The following is a 21,793-nucleotide window of genomic DNA, read 5'->3' on the forward strand; positions in this document are numbered from 1 at the left end:
ATTCGCTGCCAATATGTTTTCTTTTATTTCTGGTATTCTTTCACTGGTTTTGCTTATTTTCATTCCCAGGTATTTGAAATGTTCTACATCTTCAAACTCTGAATTCCTTATTTTGGTTGTTCCTTTTATTGGTGTTTTCCCTAGTCTTAATATGTTTGCCCTTTCTTGATTTAATCCGAGTCCCATTGTCTCCCCTTTCTCTTTTATTTCTTCTAGCATTTCTTTCATTATGGTTCTATTCTTTGCAATAATAACAATATCGTCTGCGTAAGCGATTATTTGTCCACCTCTTGTTTTTAGGTTCCCTTTGTTTGTATTTCGTAGTACATATTCTAAAGCTAGATTAAACAGTGTTGTGGATAAGGCACCTCCTTGTTTCACTCCTTTATTTATAATGAGTTCATCTGTCTCTCCTCTTTGCATCTTTATGCTAATTTTGGTAGGTCTCATTGTCATATTTATTAATTTTCTGAGAGTATGTGGAATTTTAAATTTTTCCAGGGCTATCATTAATGTTTTTCTTTTAATCGAATCAAATGCTTGTTTAAAGTCGATGAATAGCATTTCTAATTCTAGTTTGTTTTCGTTTGCTTTTTCCATTAGTTGTTTAATTGTGTGTGTATATCTATTGTTGATCTTCCCTCTGTGAATCCACATTGGTATTGTCCCACTCTCTTCTTCATGATCTTTGGCAATCTTCTTCTTATTACGGAAGTCAATATTTTATTATGTTGTGCTTAGTAATGTTATTCCTCTATAATTTTCACAAAGGGCCTAGCCGGGTAAGATGATGAAAAATGTCAACTCAATTCGAATTCCATATTCGCGGTGTGCAAGTACTTGGAAAGGGAAACGAGAAACGACCGTGCGCGAGTCGCGGAGAAATATTGCAACTATCTTAAATAATTCATATTGTCAATTGAAATTGTCAAATTTAGGTATATTTCATACCTTCTGTCATTGACTCAGAAAAATTATATATTGCTCCACATTATTGATATGATATGCAATTATTATATAAAGGTAAATTTAATTAATTGTATTTTGCTTGCAGTACTGCATTTTAATAACTGATTTTATTTACTACATACAATTAGGCATTCCAATGAAACGTCAAACATGGCCGGGTGTGGGCAAAATCTAACCTTACATCGACATTAATTTGTAAAGAAAATCCTGTTTGGTTGTTTTTTATGTTAATTGTGTAGAGAAATCTGCGAAATTATGATAACAAATTAAATATGAAGTGGTTTATCGCCTACAGAACTGAATTATCCCATATTAGTTACCAGTTTGTGTCAATAACTACTATGGGATAATTCAGTTCTGTAGGCGATAAACTAGTTTATATTTATTTGCTATCACAATTTCGGTGCACAATTAACAATAAAAAACAAAACCAAACAGGATATTCTTTACAAAAACTGATGTAAACGTAAACCCTATATATAGTATTAAATTTTTGCCCACTGCCGGCCATATTATATCACGTGATTTGGAATGGTCAATTGTTTACGTTTGATAAACATAACCTGCATCTTATTTTTTCTTCTTATTATTTTTTTGGACTATGGTCTTGACAATTATCCAGCAACCAGGACTAATATAATTGGCCAATATAATTAAAAGTGCGAAAAAAAGTACAGAGCGTAGAAATAGAGGTCGCTTTGCCGAACTTGCACGGTCCCAATAGGTCACCGTTTAGCACATACAGAGAAACTCACTTTCTGAAATTTTTAGCCCCCTATGTAGTCACGTGACAAACCTAGAGCCTAATTAGGCTTTTTATGTTTTTATTTTTTATCTCAGCCGCATCAAGAGCTAGCGAAAAACTTTAAATAAAAAAGTTGTAAGTTTCTAAAAGTTCTGTCGGAATTTTTTTTTTATTTTTGGCGGAAATTTAAATTTTAGGACAATTTTAAAATTTTAAATGAGTATAAAAAAATAACTAAGACATTCGTTTTCACGAAAAAAATTTATAACGTGTATTTTTGCATAGTATTTCACCCTGATTTTTTCCAGATTTTTAAAATTGGTGAAACATACTTTTAAAAATTAAAAACCGCATTTTTTGTTTTTTTTTTCGCTTTTTGATACAATTTTATACATGGTGTTTAAAAAAGGTAACACCGTCACTAGCATAGATAAGAAACTGAAAAACAATTGGGGTTTGCTTAATAAAAAATTTTTGTAATTCCATCCATTTTCAAGATACCTACATTGAAGAAAACAAAGTTTTACACATTTTTTACGATTTTGCCGAAACTACTGGCAACATTGTAATAAAATTTGGCAGCTTTTTAGAGGTAGGTATTGTGCATTTTTTGATATACAATTAAAAATTTTATATTCATCATTGGCGCGCGTACGGGTAATGGTCTGAATTTTTTAAAGAAAAAAAAATAGTACGCCACTGATATATTTCAAATTAGCAATCGTTTTTGAATTCCTCGTTTCATTTGTGATAAAAAATCTATCTTCCCAATTTTTCAGGTACGCGCCATTTTTATGCAAGAAATAAAACATCTTAACCCTTACAAAGTACTTATTCGAACTACTATGTTAAGTATTCACGGTGTGCAAGTACTTGGAAGGGAAACGAGAAACTACCGTGCGCGAGTCGCAGAGAAATATTGCAACTATCTTAAATAATTCATATTGTCAATTGAAATTGTCAAATTGACGTATATTTCATACCTTCTGTCATTGAAGCAGAAAAATTTTATATTGCTCCACAATATTGATACGATATGCAATTATTATACAATAAAGGTAAATTTAATTAATTGTATTTTGCTTGCAGTACTGCATTTTAATAACTAATTTTATTTACTACATACAATTGTTTACGTTTTGATAACATAACCTGAATCTTATTTTTTCTTCTTATTATTTTTTTGGGCTATGGCCTTGACAATTATCCAGTAACCAGGACTAATATAATTGGACAATGTAATTAAAAGTGAGAATAAAGTTGCAGAGCGTAGAAATAGGGGTCGCTTTGCCGAACTTGCACGGTCCCAATACTCGTACATCCATAAAAACTTAATTGTAATACATACTTTGGAAGTATGTATTAAGATATTTTACTTTTTGCATGAAAACGGCGCGTCGTATGAAAAAAAGGGAAGATAGATTTTTTGTCACAAATGCAACGAAGAATTCAATAATGATTGTTAATTTGAAATATGTCAGTGGCGTACTACCTTTTTTTCTTTAAAAAGGTTAGACCATTACCCGTATGCGCGCCAATGATGAATAAAAAATTCTTAATTGTATGTCAAAAAATGCACAATAACTACCTCTTAAAACCTGCCAAATATTATTACAAGGTTGCCAGTAGTTTAGGCAAAATCGTAAAAAATGTGTAAAATTTTGTTTTTTTCAACGCCCTGTATCTTGAAAATGGATGACATTACAAACATTTTTTATTAAGCCAACCCCAATTGTTTTTCAGTTTTTTATCTATCCTAGTGACGGTGTTACCTTTTTTTAAACACCATGTATAAAATTGTATCAAAAAGCGGGAAAAAACAAAAAATGCGGTTTTTTATTTTTAAATGTACGTTTCACCAATTTTAAAAATCTGAAAAAATTCAGGGTGATACATTATGCAAAAATACACGTTATAAATTTTTTATAAATGTCTTCGTTATTTTTTTACGCTCATTTAAAATTTTAAAATCGTCCTAAAATTTAAATTTCACGCCAAAAATTAAAAAAAAAAATTTTGGACTGAAATTTTTGAAACCTACAACTTTTTTATTTAAAGTTTTTCGCTAGCTCTCGATGCGGCTGAGATAAAAAATAAAAACATAAAAAGCCTAATTAGGCTCTAGGTGGGTCACGTGACCACCTAGGGGGCTAAAAATTTCAGAAAGTGAGTTTCTCTATATGTGCTAAATGGTGTCCTATATAGAATTCGAATGGAGTTGGGGGCATTTTTCATCATCTTACCCAACTAGGCCTTTTGTTGGTCTCCCTTTGTATATATTGTTATTACCTGCCCTATCTCCCAGTCCTCTGGCATCTTCTCTTCTTCCCATGTATTTTCAATAGTGATAGTATTTTTTCCCTCAGCTTCCTTCCTCCCCATGTCAATTTCGTCTTTACCTGGAGCTTTTCCATTTTTGCACCTCTGTATTACTTCCTCGGGTTCATCTATTGTTGGCTCATTTAAGATTTGATTGTGTATTTCGTCTACTTCTTCGTCCACCGTTTTCATGCATTTCTTCTCCACTGTATTCCTCCGTCAAGAGTTCTCTGTAGTGATCCGCCCATATATTACCTGCTTATATTCATTGTTCTTTACTATGACTATCCCCTCTTTATTTTTTATTCCGTTTGTGTTACCTTTCTATTTTGGTTTGTTCTTTAATATTTTTATTGAAATGTTTCCTGTTTCTATTTGTTCTTTCATTTACAGGTATTAGATGGTTATAATTATAAAGGACAAACTATTAAAGTAGAAAGAGCAAAATTTCAAATGAAGGGTGACTTTGATCCTTCACTGAAGCCAAAAATGAAGAAAAAGAAAGACAAATTGAAACTAAAGAAGCAACAAGAGAAGCTGTTCGACTGGAGGCCAGAAAAGAAACTCGGGGACAGAGCAAAACACGAAAGAGTGGTAATAGTGAAGAACTTATTCGAACCAAAAATATTTGATGTCGACGTAGGCCTAATTTTAGAGTTTCAACAGGACCTAAGGGAGGAGTGTTCGAAGTATGGCGAGGTGAGGAAGGTGCAGATATATGACAGACATCCAGAAGGGGTGGCTCAAATCAATATGGGAACCCCGGAAGAGGCTGAACAGGTGGTTCCTTTGTTGAATGGACGATGGTTCATGAAAAGGCAGCTGACTGCAGAAATTTGGGACGGGAAGACGAAGTATAAAGTGGCGGAGACTGATTCGGAGATATCGCAAAGGCTGGATAACTGGGATAAGTTTTTAGAAGACGAGGAAGTGAATAAGAAAAGTACTGACGATACAGAAAAAGGAAAAAGTGAAAGTAATTCGTAATTTATTAATTAGTTCTAGTTATACAATGAAAAATGTTAAAATTTAATAAATTTACTGTTTTTTATTACTTTTTTCTTTCAATTTCGCTACAGGACTATTAGGCTACTGTAATTTCTGTCACCAACATTAGCAGTAAAGAGATATATCAAGGAATTATTAAAAATATTGTAGGAATAAAAGCAAACACATAAACTAAAAAATGAAAAGAGTTTTTCGAAAACTGAAATGAAAAGACTAAAAGAAAATGTTATTCTGAAGCTACTTTCTTGTGGCATATTTGCAATTAACTAGTTTTGATGGGAAATAAGCCACAATTTTACTAAAAAAAATAGTTTTATTAACGTTTCATTAATATTTTATTAACATTAATATTTTTTGTATTTTGGCAACGACATCAGATTTGGGCGTCGAAACGTTAATAAAATCATTTTTTTAGTAAAATTGTGGCATATTTCCCATCAAAACTAGTTAACTAAAAGAAAAGAAAAATTAGCAGAAAATTTAAATTCCTTCAGTAAAGTATTAAAAGTTGAGGAGTTATTTTATTATTAAGAGTTATTAAAAAGATATAAGTGCATCGATGTTAGATACTGATAGCTCCAATGTACAAATAAGACACAAATTAACAAAATAATAATAATTTATTATTATTTACAATTAACAATAAAAAATAAATCAAATACTAATACAGTCTGGCACAAATAAATCTAATATCACAATATATGAACATAAGATGGACTATAAGAAATTTAATCCACTTCTTCTACTGTGGGACCACTTTGTCTTCCACCAAAACCACCATATTGTTGTCCACAACCACCTGGCATTCCACCACTTTGTTGATTATTGTTTTGACTTCCTTGGTATAATTTGGTCATGATAGGACTGCATACTTTTGTCAATTCTTTCCGTTTCTCTTCATATTCTTCTTTGTCTGCTAAAGTGTTGCTATCTAACCATTTCAGACAGCTTTCGCATTCTCTCTCGATTGTTGACTTGTCTTCACATGATAATTTGTCTCCGCAGTCCTGTACAGCTTGTTTCAGTTGGAAGACGTACCCTTCAAATTGGTTTCTTGCTGCTATTTTCTCTTTCTGTCGTTCGTCTTCTTCCTTATATTTTTCGGCTTCTGATAACATTCTGTCAATTTCTTGTTGTGACAACCGCCCTTTGTCATTCTTTATGGTGATGTTACGGGTATTACCTGAACTTATATCTTTGGCTGAAACGTTGAGTATACCATTGGCATCCAGGTCGAAAGTAACTTCAATCTTTGGAACTCCACGAGGTGCAGGAGGAATGCCAGTTAGATCAAATGTTCCCAGACGATTGTTATCTTTTGTCATGGCTCTCTCGCCTTCAAAAACTTGAATAGTAACAGCTGGTTGGTTGTCAGCGTATGTTGTAAACATCTGACTCTGTTTGCATGGAATTCTTGAATTTTTTGTAATTATGTTGGTCATAACTCCTCCTGCAGTTTCTATACCCAATGATAATGGAGCTACATCAACCAGTAGAACATCTTGGATCTTCGAATCAGTTTCTCCACTTAATACTGCGGCTTGGACAGCTGCTCCATATGCTACGGCTTCGTCTGGGTTGATGGAAAGATTTAGTGCTTTACCACTAAAGTAATTTTGCAGAAGTTGTTGGATTTTGGGAATACGTGTAGAACCACCAACCAGAACAATGTCGTGGATTTGTCCCTTGTCTAATTTGGCATCATTCAGGGCTTTCTCAACAGGTTGTAGTGTACCCCTGAAGAGATCTGAACACAATTCTTCAAACCTTGCTCTGCTAATTTTGGTATAGAAGTCGATACCCTCGAAAAGAGCGTCTATTTCTATAGTGGCTTCGGAACTGGATGACAAAGTACGCTTGGCTCTTTCTGCAGCTGTTCTTAATCGTCGAAGGGCTCTTGGATTATTTTTCAGATCTTTCTTGAATTTTCTCTTGAATTCATCAGCGAAATGATTGACTAACCTGTTATCGAAGTCTTCACCACCAAGATGAGTGTCACCAGCTGTGGATCTTACTTCAAACAATGAGCCCTCATCGATCGTCAAAATGGAAACATCAAAGGTACCTCCACCCAAGTCGAAGATCAGTACATTCTTTTCACCTTTCAGATTTTTGTCAAGACCATAAGCCAAGGCTGCTGCTGTTGGTTCATTAATGATTCTCAAAACGTTGAGACCAGCGATGGCACCTGCATCTTTTGTAGCTTGTCTTTGGGAATCGTTAAAGTAGGCTGGAACTGTAATAACTGCGTCTCTAACACTGGTTCCCAAATAAGCTTCTGCAGTTTCTTTCATTTTGATAAGAACCATCGAACTGATTTCTTCTGGAGCAAATGTTTTTCGTTCACCTTTATAGTCAACTTGAATCTTTGGCTTGCTACAGTCGTTGACAACTTTAAATGGCCAGTGTTGGATGTCCTGTTGGATTTTTGGATCGTCAAACTTTCTGCCGATGAGACGTTTGGCATCAAATACTGTATTGCTGGGATTCATCGCCACTTGATTCTTCGCAGCGTCTCCTAAGAGACGCTCTGTATCTGTGAAAGCAACATAGCTGGGTGTTGTTCTGTTGCCTTGGTCGTTGGCGATTATTTCCACTTTTCCATGCTGCCAGACCCCCACGCAGGAATACGTGGTGCCCAAATCAATACCAATTGCTGGAACTTTAACCATTTTCTTGATGTAATTTCACACAATAATACTTTTACTTCACAAAACTTTCAAAAACTTAGTTCAATAATTCGTTCGACTACTTTGATATCACTTGTCTACTTGTCGTTGTATTTGAATAATCTGAAATGCCTCCGAAGCGATTCGCTTTTATATAAACGGTAAAATCGACCCGAATCATCTCGAATGTTCTTCGAACATTCTCGTCCTATCGTTGGAACAGCCAATGGAAATTAATTAGCTGTACGGTGAGGCATGAATAGAATGAACTAGAATGGGCGAAGATCAATTGCACGCGAGCACAGCATAATAAACGAAACCAGCAAGGACACTCCCTGATGCCGCCTTTGAAGTTGAAAAGTACAGGGTCGCCGTTTTTCGCGTAGTACATCTCAGTGGTGATGTGATGTGTTAGTTCATCAGTGTTGCCGATGTCACCAACTTTATTACTCGTGAGAGATTCTTTTTGAATAATTTCTGGAATTTATGCAAAAGATTAACAATACAATCGCCATTCATCGTCAATATTTTGTGTTATGTCCCAATTATTGACATAATTCTTACAGGCATACGTATAAAATTATGTTAAAAAATATTTAATATTATCAGAATGTCATAAAAGTTAAGTAAATCTGATAATTATGTACAAATCGGCAACACTGTCGATTTTCTACATTGTCTGGTACTACGCACAAAATGGCCGACGATCTGCGCCGTAATAGTGCGCGAACTTTTCCCGCCTACTAGTGTGTCACTGCTGTTGCGTTTTCTATGCTGTGACGCGAGTGTTAAAAGATTAACAATAGACAAAAATTTAAGTTTGATAAATAAATATTTGAAGGCTAATTATACAGTGCGTCCATAAAGTAACGCATAAATTCATCATTTTGTAAACCGGCAACTTTAAAGAAAAATCCCAAAACAGGTCGATTTTTGTTTTTAATGTCCGATTTTTTGGCATATATATCATAGTAGTGACGTCATCCATCTGGGCGTGATGACGTAATCGATGATTTTTTTAAATGAGAATAGGGGTCATGTGATAGCTCATTTGAAAGGGTATTCAATTCTCTATTCACTAATGTAAACATTAACATATTTATTTATACAGGGTGTTCAGAAAAATATTTTTTAAATTAAAATAATTGAGACAAAAAGAAGAATGTATGTAATTTATTTAATTCAAAATGCGTTTTCCTACTATCAGTAAACAGAAAAAAAAAATTATTTGACAAATAAACATTGATTTTCGCTTGAACGGAATGTTCAAACTGGCAAGAGGTAGTGGGTGGCAGCTTTAACACTGAATTTAAGCGAAAAACAATATTTATTTGTCAAATAAACATTTTTTTCCTGTTTTCTGACAACATTAAAACGTATTTTGAATTAGATAAATTACATACATTCTTCTTTTTGTTTCAATTATTTTAATTAAAAAAATGTTTTTTTGAACACCTTGTATAAATAATTATGTTAATGTTTATATTAGGGAATAGAGAATTGAATACCCTTTCAAATGAGCTATAACATGACCCCTATTCTCATTAAAAAAAATCAACTATTACGTCATCACGACCAGATGGATGACGTCACTAGTATGATGTATATGCCAAAAAATCGGAAATTAAAAATAAAAATCGACCTGTTTCGGGATTTTTCTTTAAAGTCGCCGGTTTACGAAATAATGAATTTATGCGTTACTTTATGGACGCACTGTATTATAAACGCTCTTAGATAAATAAAATTGATAATTAGTTTAATAGTTTAATCACTTCATATAGTACGGGTCCGAATATAGGTCGACCTGAAACCATCTGCTTTCCGGATGAAACATTTTTTTTTATTAAATTTCATACAACCACAAATACGACTTGCATGGGTTGCCTATCAAAATCGTGTCATAGCTATCCTTAAGGGGGGCGTAGGGGTTGAAATCAATATTTCATTATCACATTTTTTTAAAGTATGGTGGAATTATTTTATTTTTATATTAAATAAGCATATTCAGTACAATTCATAGATTATTCAAGAGAAAAGGAAAAATATTGAAAACTAAGCCAACGGATGCCAATTTTTAAAGACACCTCAAAAAAAAAGAATTTTGCGGTGGACATTATAACTCATAATTGGATCATGGTAAACAAAAAATTCAAAAAGATTTTATTAGCTTATGAGTTTCTCGAGGTAACGCTGTCGAGTTTTTTTAGTTTTATGGACTTTTGACTTTTTGATATTACTCAGAAGTCAAAACAACGATTTTTTTTGCAAAAAAAGGGTGAAAATTAACTTATTTATTATTGTTAAACAAAAAATAAACATAAAACAAAAAAATATCTCGACGGTGTTACCTATATAGGAATGTCTAAAGAAGTATATACAAAATTCTAGGTGGGTCGGTCAAGTAGTTTTTGAGTTACAATATCTACAGCCTTTGAAAAAACAGTTTTGAGGAAAACGCGTTTAAAGTATGTATTGTATATATAGTGTAGGAAACAGGGGTTGAACCTTGCAAAATGGACACAAGTCCGGTTCTATTTTTTTTTCTGGCATATCAAGGGGTGCTTATTATAAGACTAACTTTTTCTGAAAAAATTTCGCCCCGGAACCCCCCTTTTCACCCCTTTAAAGGGGGTAATTTATGGTTTTTGCAGAACGTAGCCCTTCCTGTACCTTTTACAAAAAATTTCTTTTATAGAAATATGAAGAGGACTATATTTTCTACGATTTATTTCCGACAGCATCTCTCTATCATCCACCGTTTAGCAAGGGTGGCGCCCCAAAGTTGACAAGTTTTTAAAAATGATGTTTTTAAAAAATATATATTTTTCCCTAACTGTAATGGAAATTAAAAATAAATGCTGCGGAGATTATTCACAAATAGATGATTGATTTTTTGGTATAGGTTTCACTTAAGGGTAATTGCCCTTTTTTTAATTACAGGGTGTTACATTTTAAAAAACCCCTTTTTATACCATGTGAACCGTTTATGCTAGAGTAAAAAGACTTTTAGCGATTACCCATGTACTGGTGTTATTTACAAATTTGTATAATGCACTCCCATTTTTCCCCGGAACCACCCAAAAAAAAGAAGAATTAATAAATAAAGTGATTTTCTTGGAATCCTTCACACACAATGCCCTTAATTAATATGCTTCATATATCATTTTGTGAAAGTTATTATTACCCATGCATGGACACTAAAAGCGATTTCCTAGTGCAACCCCTGTAGCCAAAAACAATAAATAAAATGGGGGGTTGAACATTTTTTTTTGTTTTTTGCTTTTTGATCCACATGGGCATATGCTTCATCAATAGTGCTTTTCAAAAATATATATGGTTATTGCAACATCCCTGCGCAAACCACCCCTATCCTTGAAAATATACTGCAGAAACTACCCCTATACCTTATCCAGCATGTTTTTACGATTTTCTCATTACCTATTCATTTTTTTTAAACAAAACTTATACAAGGTTAAAGACCACTATTTACTCTAAAAATTAGGTCCTATTCATTTTTTTCGTTTAAGCAACCGTTACGGCACAGTGGCGCCGTAAACCTCATATATGCTTTGACGGGCTCCAGTTTTTGATTATTTTTTCGTCATCTGTTTTATTGATAAAGTACTTATGTAAAATAAAACAACACAGTGTAACCTACAAATCATGACCTATGCACATTTTACATTCTTTGCTCCCCAAAGCTACAGTGGTGGCCCAAAATAAATTTTTTCATATTTTCGCCACCTACACGCATTTTATTGCGTTAATGCTACCTTAATAGCACAATATTCACCCCTAAGTGGTCGCTAAGCAGTGGCGGATCCAGGGAGGGGTGATGGGGGCGATCACCCCCACCCCTCTCAAACCAAGTGATATTATATTTGAAGATTATAAAAATATTCATTTATTTTTATAGAAATACTTATATTATATTAATATTATTTTTATAAGAATGACTTTTTATGCTTTAGCGACAGTGGCGGATCCAGCATCGTTAATTAAGAGGGGGGTGCCAATTGGTTAAATTTCTATAAAAATTAATGAATATTTTTATAATCTTTGAATATAATATCACTTGGTTTGAGAGGGGGGCGGAGGTGATCACCCCCATCACCCCTCCCTGGATCCGCCGCTGCGTAGCGACCACCTAAGGGTAAATATTGTGCTGTTAAGGTAGCATTAATGCAATAAAATGCATGTAGGTGGCGAAAATATGCAAAAATTTATTTTGGGCCACCACTGTGGCTTTGGGGAGCAAAGAATGTAAAATGTGCATAAGTCATAATTTGTAGGTTACACTGTGTTGTTTTATTTTGCATAAGTACTTTATCAATAAAACGAACAGATGACGAAAAAATAAACAAAAACTGGAGCCCGCCAAAGCATATATGAGGTTTACGGCGCCACTGTGCCGTAACGGTTGCTTATACGAAAAAATGAATAGGACATAATTTTTAGAGTAAATAGTGATCTTTAACCTTGTATAAGTTTTGTTTAAAAAGAATACATAGGTAATGAGAAAATCGTAAAAACATGCTCGCCAAGGGATAGGGGTAGTTTCTGCAGTATATTTTCAAGGATAGGGGTGGTTTTCGCAGAGATGTTGCAATAACCATATATATTTTTGAAAAGCACTATTGATGAGGCATATGCCCATATGGATCAAAAAGCAAAAAACAAAAAAAAATTTTCAACGCCCCATTTTATTTATTTTTTTTGCTACAGGGGTTGCACTAGGAAATTGCTTTTGGTGTCCATGCATGGGTAATAATAACGTCCACAAAATGATATATAAAGCATATTAATAAAGGGCATTGTGTGTGAAGGATTCCAAGAAAATCAATTTATTTATTAATTCTTCTTTTTTTTGGGGTGGTTCCGGGGAAAAAATGGGGGTGCATTATACAAATTTGTAAATAACACCAGTACATGGGTAATCGCTGAAAGTCTATTTACTCTAGCATAAACGGTTCAGATGGTATAAAAAGAGGTTTTTTAAAATGTAACACCCTGTAATTAAAAAAAGGGCAATTACTCTTAAGTGAATCCTATACCAAAAAATCAGTCAATTATTTGTGAATAATTGCCGCAGGATTTCTTCTTAATTTCCGTTACAGTTAGGGAAAAATATATTTTTTTAAAAAACATCTTTTTTAAAAACTTGACAACTTTAGGGCGCCATCCCCACTTAACGGTGGATGATAGAGAGATGGTGTTGGAAATAAATCGTAGAAAATATAGTCCTCTTCATATTTCTATAAAAGAAATTTTTTGTAAAAGTTACAGGAAGGGCTACGTTCCGCAAAAACCACAAATTATTCCCTTTAAAGGGGTGAAAAGGGAGGTTCCGGGGCGAAATTTTTTCAGAAAAAGTTAGTCTTATAATAAGCACCCCTTGATATACCAGAAAAAAAATAAAACCGGACTTGTGTCCATTTTGCAAGGTTCAACCTTTGTTTCCTACACTAATAAAAGAAAATGAGAACAGATCGTGGGCATACTGCAAAAACTGACCAAGTCAAATATCACGGTTTCGAGATAATCGATGTTGAATATTCTGTAATTTTTTTTTAATTTTTTTTTAATCATTTTAAAAGGATATGTATTTTTTCTTTCTAGGTATTAAATGGTTGAACTTAGTGATTCTAAATAGCTCTAAAAATTGCAATAACCTTTTCGTTTTTAGAAAAAAAAATTGACTTGGTCACTTTTTGATGCAGAAATTTGCTCAAATTTAAATCGTGGTCACAAAAAGATGGTTATTGATCAATAATAAAACGCAAGGAAAATACTTCTAATTTTATTTATTTACAGTGTAAGGCTGAAGTTTCAAATAAAAACATTTACTTTATTTTTTAAATTGGAAAATAATAACAAAAATGTAAAAGTTTCTCTAATAGAATTAATCTGAATCCGAATAGGAGAAGTTGAACTAATCTGAATCCGAATCGGACAATACTGATGGCTCTGGAGCAACATATTTCCACTCACTGATGGTATTGACTGGTACCCAAGGATGGAATCCAGGTGGAGTTGTTCCTGTCTTACACAATTTTAGAAGACCCTGCTTTTTAAGTTTAGAAATACGAATTTCTTTGGAGTATAATAGTAGTTGAATCTTTTATAGGATTTATAACTCGTTTAGTATGTCCAAATACATTGGATATAAGAAACTCTGGATCACTATAGTTGTACTTAAATAATAATAGGGCTTTTCATTCACAGTCATTTGTTTCGAGCTTCTGTCATGTGTCACATAATATTAATATATCTACGTCATACGTTATTGGTATCTGGAATGATACAAACCAAAGACGTATGGCGTAGATATATTAATATTATGTGACAAATGACAGAAGCTCGAAACAAATGACAGTCGATGAAAAGCCCTATTGCGGTGTATCTGCTTCATATCGCATACATTTAATTTTTAACCAATTAACACGATTTCAGTTTTCGTCAATGGTTCTATTTTTAAGAATATTAGTAGCTAAGGTATTTACATATATCAAGAAAGTCATTATATATACCTTAGTTCCGGTACATTATATGAATCACTTTTTTTTGTTTCGGCCCGTCTAAAAATGTGTAACCAATCATGCATAGTACTGGAACATTATTTTTAGCATTTTTATGGCACTGTGCATGTAATCTACTTCCATGTAAGAATGCCCAGATTAAAAATAAATTATGCTGCACAATACTTAAATTGCTGTTTTATACGATAAAACGTGTTTTCCAACACGTGATCGTTCAACAAATACACATACAACGTATACGTAAAACTAAAACATCAAAAAGTGATTAAGTCATAATATCCAACTGTCCCAGTTCAATGTTGACATGAATAAATATCAATCATATTTCATGCAAAAGTGACCAAGTCAACATGTTCATTTCTTCCAGTCTGTTGATACGCATACCCAGACATAGACATTTGTATGTTATGTGTGTTGCGGGATCAAACCTTATAATTTTGCCTTGGGCATTTTTTCAGGTATTCGGTTACTTCTTTCGAGTGACTTGGTCACATAAACTAAAAATCGATAAAAATTGACTTGGTCATTTTTTGCAGTATAGGGCTTTTCATTCACAGTCATTTGTTTCGAGCTTCTGTCATGTGTCACATAATATTAATATATCTACGACATACGTTATTGGTATATACAATAATACAAACCAAAGACGTATGACGTATATGTATTAATATTATGTGACACATGACAGAAGCTCGAAACAAATGACAATCGATGAAAAGCCCTATACCCACGAGATGTTGACCGATTCTCACTACGCTCAAGCACGTAGGGAGATAGTGTTGAATATCGAATGTAATATAAAATGTAATAATAATATAATTATTAGCAACTGACGTTCTGTCGGACAGCAGTTGCAGTCAGATGTCGGAATCAGTCTCATACAAATTAAGACCGCGTCCCACCATCAAATAATTTGATCAAACTGGTTTGAGCAAACTGAAAGTGACAGTTAGTGACGTCACATCCTGAGTGTTCATTGTGGATAATAATGAAAAATTTAAATTTTAAATAAAGTACAAACAAGTTAGACAACTCAATACAAAAAATTTGATCAAACTAGAGTGATAGTGAGAGCACAGATTTTTAGAATTTCAAAAAAACTGCAATTGTGACGTCACTTTGACGTACTTCCTCAAGTACGTCAAGTTTGCTCAAACTGTTTGATCAAATTATTTGATGGTGAGACGCGGCCTTAATAGTGCAAAGCAGTGACATCTGTCGCGGCGACAACTGCAACTGATGTCTGCAGTCGTTGTTGTAATCGTACCTTAATACATTTTTGACTGCACAACTGCTGATTTTTTCAATTGCAATAATGACTTATCTGCATTTAAGTTCCCTTAACTTTCCTAACAGAGGGTTTATTGGGTTGAATTTGTCTGTCTGTGGTTTAAGTTTCATGATATAATTTTGGACTTTTGTTGGCGAGGGGCGGGAATTTCCCCATTTTCCTCCCTGTGCATCCGCCACTGTAGCTCGCTATATGTATATTCACAGAACATCATACAGTTCAAAGAATGAAAAAAGAAAAACAACAGGAGAAACGTTAAAATAAAAAACACATCGAAATTAAAGAAAGACAACAGAATAAATGGAGTTGTAAATACCAAATCAGGATTTCCAAAGTATACATTGTAAATTATAATTCTGGAGTGCTCCTATAGTAGCATTTAACGTTCTTGGTTTGTTTATTTCTACTGCATCTTGAGTGTAAATTTAGTATAGTTTGTTTTCGTTTGTTTTTTCCATTATTTGTTTGATTGTGTGTATATTCTGTATATCTATATCTATTGTTGATCTTCCTTCTGTGAATCCCCATTGGAATTGTCCCAGTCTCTATTTCGTGATCTTTGACAATCTTCTTATTATTGAAATCAATATTTTATAAGATGTGCTTAGTAATGTTATTCCTCTATAATTTTCACAAATTTGCTGGTCTCCTTTTTATGTATTATTTTTACCTGCCCTATCTCCCAGTCCGCTGGCATCTTCTCTTCTTTTCATAAATAGTGATAGTATTTTTCCCTCAGCTCCTTTTCTCCGTATTTTATAAGTTCCGTGTTAATTTCGTCTTTACCTGGAGCTCTTCTATTTTTTCTCTTATATATTACTTCATCGAGTTCATCTATTGTTGGCTCTTTTAAGATTTCATTGTGTGTTTCGTCTACTTCTTCGTCCACCGTTTCCATGCATTTCTTCTCCACTGTATTCCTCCGTCAAGAGTTATCTGTAGTGATCTGCCCATATATATTACCTGCTTATATTCATTGTCCTCTACTATGACTATTCCCTCTTTATTTTTTATTCCGTTTGTATTAACTTTGTATTTTTTGGTTTGTTCTTTAATATTTTTATTGAAATGTTTCGTGTTTCTATTTGTTCTTTCATTTACATGTATTATAGATGGTTATAATTATAAAGGACAAACGATTACAGTGGAAAGAGCAAAAATTTCAAATGAAGGGTGACTTTTGACCCTTCACTGAAGCCAAAAATTAAAAAGAAAGACAAATTGAAACTAAAGAAGCAACAAGAGAAGCTGTTCGACTGGAGGCCAGAAAAGAAACTCGGAGACAGAGAAAAACACTAAAGAGTAGTAATAGTGAAGAACTTATTCGATCCAAAAATATTTGATGTCGACGTAGGCCTAATTTTAGAGTTTCAACAGGACCTAAGGGAGGAGTGTTCGAAGTATGGCGAGGTGAGGAAGGTGCAAATATATGACAGACATCCAGAAGGGGTGGCTCAAATCAATATGGGAACCCCGGAAGAGGCTGAACAGGTGGTTCCTTTGTTGAATGGACGATGGTTCATGAAAAGGCAGCTGACTGCGGAAATTTGGGACGGGAAGACGAAGTATAAAGTGGCGGAGACTGATTCGGAGATATCGCAAAGGCTGGATAACTGGGATAAATTTTTAGAAGACGAGGAAGTGAATAAGAAAAGTACTGACGATACAGAAAAAGGAAAAAGTGAAAGTAATTCGTAATTTATTAATTAGTTCTAGTTATACAATGAAAAATGTTGAAATTAAATAAATTTACTGTTTTTTTATTACTTTTCTTCTTTCAATTTCGCTACAGGACTATTAGGCTACTGTAATTTCTGTCACCAACATTAGCAGTAAAGAGATATATCAAGGAATTATTAAAAATATTGTAGGAATAAAAGCCAACACATAAACTAAAAAATGAAAAGAGTTTTTCGAAAACTGAAATGAAAAGACTGAAAGAAAATGTTATTCTGAAGCTACTTTCTTGTGGCATTTTTGCAATTAACTAGTTTTGATGGGAAATAAGCCACAATTTTACTAAAAAAATGGTTTTATTAACGTTTTATTAATATTTTATTAACATTAATATTTTTTGTATTTTGAAAACGACATCAGATTTGGGCGTCGAAACGTTAATAAAATCATTTTTTTGAGTAAAATTGTGGCATATTTCCCATCAAAACTAGTTAACTAAAAGAAAAGAAAAATTAGCAGAAAATTTAAATTCCCTTCAGTAAAGTATTAAAAGTTAAGGAGTTATTTTGTTATTAAGAGATATTAAAAAGATATGTGTATCGATGTTAGATACTGATAGCTCCATTGTACAAATAAAACACAAATTAACAAAATAATAATAATTTATTATTATTTATAATTAACAATAAAAAATAAATTAAATGCTAATACAGTCTGGCACAAATAAATCTAATATCACAATATATGAACATAAGATCGACTATAAGAAATTTAATCCACTTCTTCTACTGTGGGACCACTTTGTCTTCCACCAAAACCACCGTATTGTTGTCCACAACCACCTGGCATTCCACCACTATGCTGATTGTTATTTTGACTTCCTTGGTACAATTTGCTCATGATAGGACTGCATACTTTTGTCAATTCTTTCTGTTTGTCTTCGTATTCTTCTTTGTCAGCTAAAGTGTTGCTATCTAACCATTTCAGACAGCTGTCGCATTCTCTCTCGATTGCTGACTTGTCTTCAGATGATAATTTGTCTCCGCAGTCCTGTACAGCTTGTTTCAGTTGGAAGACGTACCCTTCAAGTTGGTTTCTTGCTGCTATTTTCTCTTTCTGGCGTTCGTCTTCTTCCTTATATTTTTCGGCTTCTGATAACATTCTGTCAATTTCTTGTTGTGACAATCGCCCTTTGTCATTCTTAATGGTGATGTTGCGGGTATTTCCAGAACTTGTATCTTTGGCGGAAACGTTGAGTATACCATTAGCATCCAGGTCGAAAGTAACTTCAATCTTTGGAACTCCACGAGGCGCAGGAGGAATGCCAGTTAGATCAAATGTTCCCAGACGATTGTTATCTTTTGTCATGGCTCTCTCGCCTTCAAAAACTTGAATAGTAACAGCTGGTTGGTTGTCAGCGTATGTTGTAAACGTCTGACTCTGTTTGCATGGAATTCTTGAATTTCTTGAAATTATGTTGCTCATAACTCCTCCTGCAGTTTCTATACCCAATGATAATGGAGCTACATCAACCAGTAGAACATCTTGGATCTTCGAATCGGTTTCTCCACTTAATACTGCGGCTTGCACAGCTGCTCCATATGCTACGGCTTCGTCTGGGTTGATGGAAAGATTTAGTGGTTTGCCACTAAAGTAATTTTGCAGAAGTTGTTGGATTTTGGGAATGCGTGTGGAACCACCAACCAGAACAATGTCGTGGATTTGTCCTTTGTCTAATTTGGCATCATTCAGAGCTTTCTCAACAGGTTGTAGTGTACCTCTGAAGAGATCTGAACACAATTCTTCAAACCTTGCTCTGCTAATTTTGGTATAGAAGTCGATACCCTCGAAAAGAGCGTCTATTTCGATAGTGGCTTCGGAACTGGATGACAAAGTACGCTTGGCTCTTTCTGCAGCTGTTCTTAATCGTCGAAGGGCTCTTGGATTATTTTTCAGATCTTTCTTGAATTTTCTCTTGAATTCATCAGCGAAATGATTGACTAACCTGTTATCGAAGTCTTCACCACCAAGATGAGTGTCACCAGCTGTGGATCTTACTTCAAACAATGAGCCCTCATCGATCGTCAAAATGGAAACATCAAAGGTACCTCCACCCAAGTCGAAGATGAGTACATTCTTTTCACCTTTCAGATTTTTGTCAAGACCATAAGCTAAGGCTGCTGCTGTTGGTTCATTAATGATTCTCAAAACGTTGAGACCAGCGATGGCACCAGCATCTTTAGTGGCTTGTCTTTGGGAATCGTTAAAATAGGCTGGAACCGTAATAACTGCATCTCTAACAGTGGTTCCCAAATAAGCTTCTGCAGTTTCTTTCATTTTCGTAAGAACCATGGAACTGATTTCTTCTGGAGAAAATACTTTTTGTTCACCTTTACAGTCAACTTGAATCTTTGGCTTGCCACAGTGGTTAATTACTTTAAATGACCAGTGTTGGATGTCTTGCTGGATTTTTGGATCGTCAAACTTTCTGCCGATGAGACGTTTGGCATCAAAGACTGTGTTGCTGGGATTCATCGCCACTTGATTCTTCGCAGCGTCTCCTAAGAGACGCTCTGTATCTGTAAAAGCAACATAGCTGGGTGTTGTTCTGTTGCCTTGGTCGTTGGCGATTATTTCCACTTTTCCATGCTGCCAGACCCCCACGCAGGAATACGTGGTGCCCAAATCAATACCAATTGCTGGAACTTTAACCATTTTCTTGATGTTATTTCACACAATAATACTTTTACTTCACAAAACTTTCAAAAACTTCGTCAAATAATTCGCTTGACTACTTTGATATCACTCTTGTTTACTCGTCGTTGTATTTGAATAATCTGAAATGCCGCCGAAAAGATTCGCTTTTATATAAACGGTAAAATCGACCCGAATCATCTCGAATGTTCGTCGAACATTCTCGTCCTATCGTTGGAACAGCCAATGGGAATAGCTGTACGGTGAGGCATGAATAGAATGAACTAGAACGGACGAAGATCAATTGCACGCGAGTCTTAAAAGATTAACAATAGACATAAAAATTTAAGTTTGATAAATAAATATTTGAAGACTAATTAAAACGCTTTTAGATAAGTAAAATTAAAAATTAGTTTAATAATCACTTCATATATTACGGGATCCGAATATAGGTCGACCTGCCTGCACCCATCTACTTTCCGGATGAAACATTTTTTTTATTTTTCATACATGACGGGTAATATTACCCGCATGCACGCCAATGGTGAATATAAAATTCTTAGTTGTATGTCAAAAAATGTGCAATAACTGTATCTTAAAACCTACCAAATTTCATTTACATATCTCAACCGGTTTTAGAGCAATAAATAAATCGTCAGTTTGTAAGAAAATAATTCAACATCCAGTATCTCGGAAAAGAAGCATTTGCCGACATGTGTTTATAAAGCAAACTGCCATTATTTTTTATGCAGATTTGCCCTTTAGGCCGCTATTATATTAGGCAACTGGTGACGCCACCAAGTTGCTCCACCAGTGGCTCATGACGTCACGGGGCATTTAAGTAAATGAGACCTATTAGACTACGGCAACTGGTTGCGCCACCAGAATTTGTTGTCGATCTGATGGCCGAACCAGTCCACCAGCCGGGTAACCGGGTCTGGTGGCGCCACCAAGCCGGGGCATTATGTTATATGGACCCTATTAGACTGAGCAACTGGTGTTGGCCACCACTAGTTCATTTGTATTGTAATCGAGTGCTTCGTATTTCTTTTCTATTAACTTCTATATTTTCTATTAACAAGCGTATATTTTTCTAAAACCTTTTTTGTTGATTTATAAGCTATATTAAAAAGTTCTTCTCGCAGATTTAGCCGTTAATTGTTTATTCATTGTTTAAACAAGAAAAGCTCTTTTTATATTTTAGAAATATCGGTGAATTCATCACTTTACCTTGATCAAAAATTTTTCTATTTTGTTTTTGATTATGCTGAATCCGAATGTGACATTAATTGGAAAATTTAAAAAAATTGAGCTTTTATATATAGGTACAGTATGTCTGCGTAACTTGGAACCATCTGGGAAACATTTTTCTTAGCAATTTTACGAAAAAAAAAAAATATTCTTTATAAAATGCTCTGCATAGTCTATGTTATACGAGGTATGTCAAAAAATTGTATTTAAAGTAGGTACCTTTAGATTTCACATCGAAAATTGTTATTATGAAAAGTTGTTAAGAATTTAAAAAACTATGTTTTGGGACGCATTAATTTTATTACATCATTCTAATTGAAAAAAAAAATTGCAATTTTTGTTTAAATTACGGATACCCAACATCATTTTATTACAAATATCTATAAGTATTTTATTATTAATTTTACGAAAAAAGTTATTTTTTACAAAAAGCTTTATATGGTCTAAAATCTAAGATGCAATCATAATATATAAACTTTTATCAATTCTATACGAGGTATGTTAAAAAATATGAATTTCGTCCAAGAGTAAAGTACTTTTACAGTTCACAATATTTCAATTAGAAGAATGTAATTGCATATTCAAACATAGCTTTTAATTCCGAACAACTTTTTATAAAACATTTTTCGAT

General features: G+C 33.8%; 3 protein-coding genes across 4 annotated transcripts in view; 1 reads left to right on the forward strand and 2 right to left on the reverse strand.

The window, feature by feature from the left end:
- LOC114325622 (HIV Tat-specific factor 1) overlaps nucleotides 1–17,306 on the forward strand; it is a 33,942-nt gene extending 16,636 nt beyond the window's left edge. Inside the window, exons 4-5 of one of the 2 annotated variants that reach the window (XM_050662668.1) lie at nucleotides 4,427–4,813; nucleotides 17,032–17,306. In XM_050662668.1, the coding sequence (XP_050518625.1) occupies nucleotides 4,427–4,813; nucleotides 17,032–17,238 (594 nt within the window). In that variant the 3' untranslated portion in view covers nucleotides 17,239–17,306. Of the gene's footprint in view, nucleotides 1–4,426; nucleotides 5,088–17,031 lie in introns of those variants that run through there. The other variant, XM_050662667.1, reaches the window with a different exon arrangement.
- On the reverse strand, nucleotides 5,643–7,839 carry LOC114325601 (heat shock protein 70 A2). Its single transcript, XM_028273705.2, has one exon. The coding sequence runs from the start codon at nucleotides 7,711–7,713 to the stop codon at nucleotides 5,770–5,772; it is 1,944 nt and encodes a 647-aa protein (XP_028129506.2). The 5' UTR covers nucleotides 7,714–7,839; the 3' UTR covers nucleotides 5,643–5,769.
- Nucleotides 17,307–17,861: 555 nt separating the features above from the next.
- The window catches only part of LOC114325602 (heat shock protein 70 A1-like), a 517,012-nt gene continuing 513,080 nt past the window's right edge, over nucleotides 17,862–21,793 (reverse strand). Inside the window, exon 2 of the mRNA XM_050662665.1 lies at nucleotides 17,862–19,361. Within this exon, the coding sequence (XP_050518622.1) occupies nucleotides 17,989–19,361 (1,373 nt within the window). The 3' untranslated portion in view covers nucleotides 17,862–17,988. The remainder of the gene's footprint in view (nucleotides 19,362–21,793) is intronic.

This window comes from Diabrotica virgifera, chromosome 9, assembly GCF_917563875.1.
Source record: "Diabrotica virgifera virgifera chromosome 9, PGI_DIABVI_V3a".
Lineage (NCBI taxonomy): Eukaryota > Metazoa > Arthropoda > Insecta > Coleoptera > Chrysomelidae > Diabrotica > Diabrotica virgifera.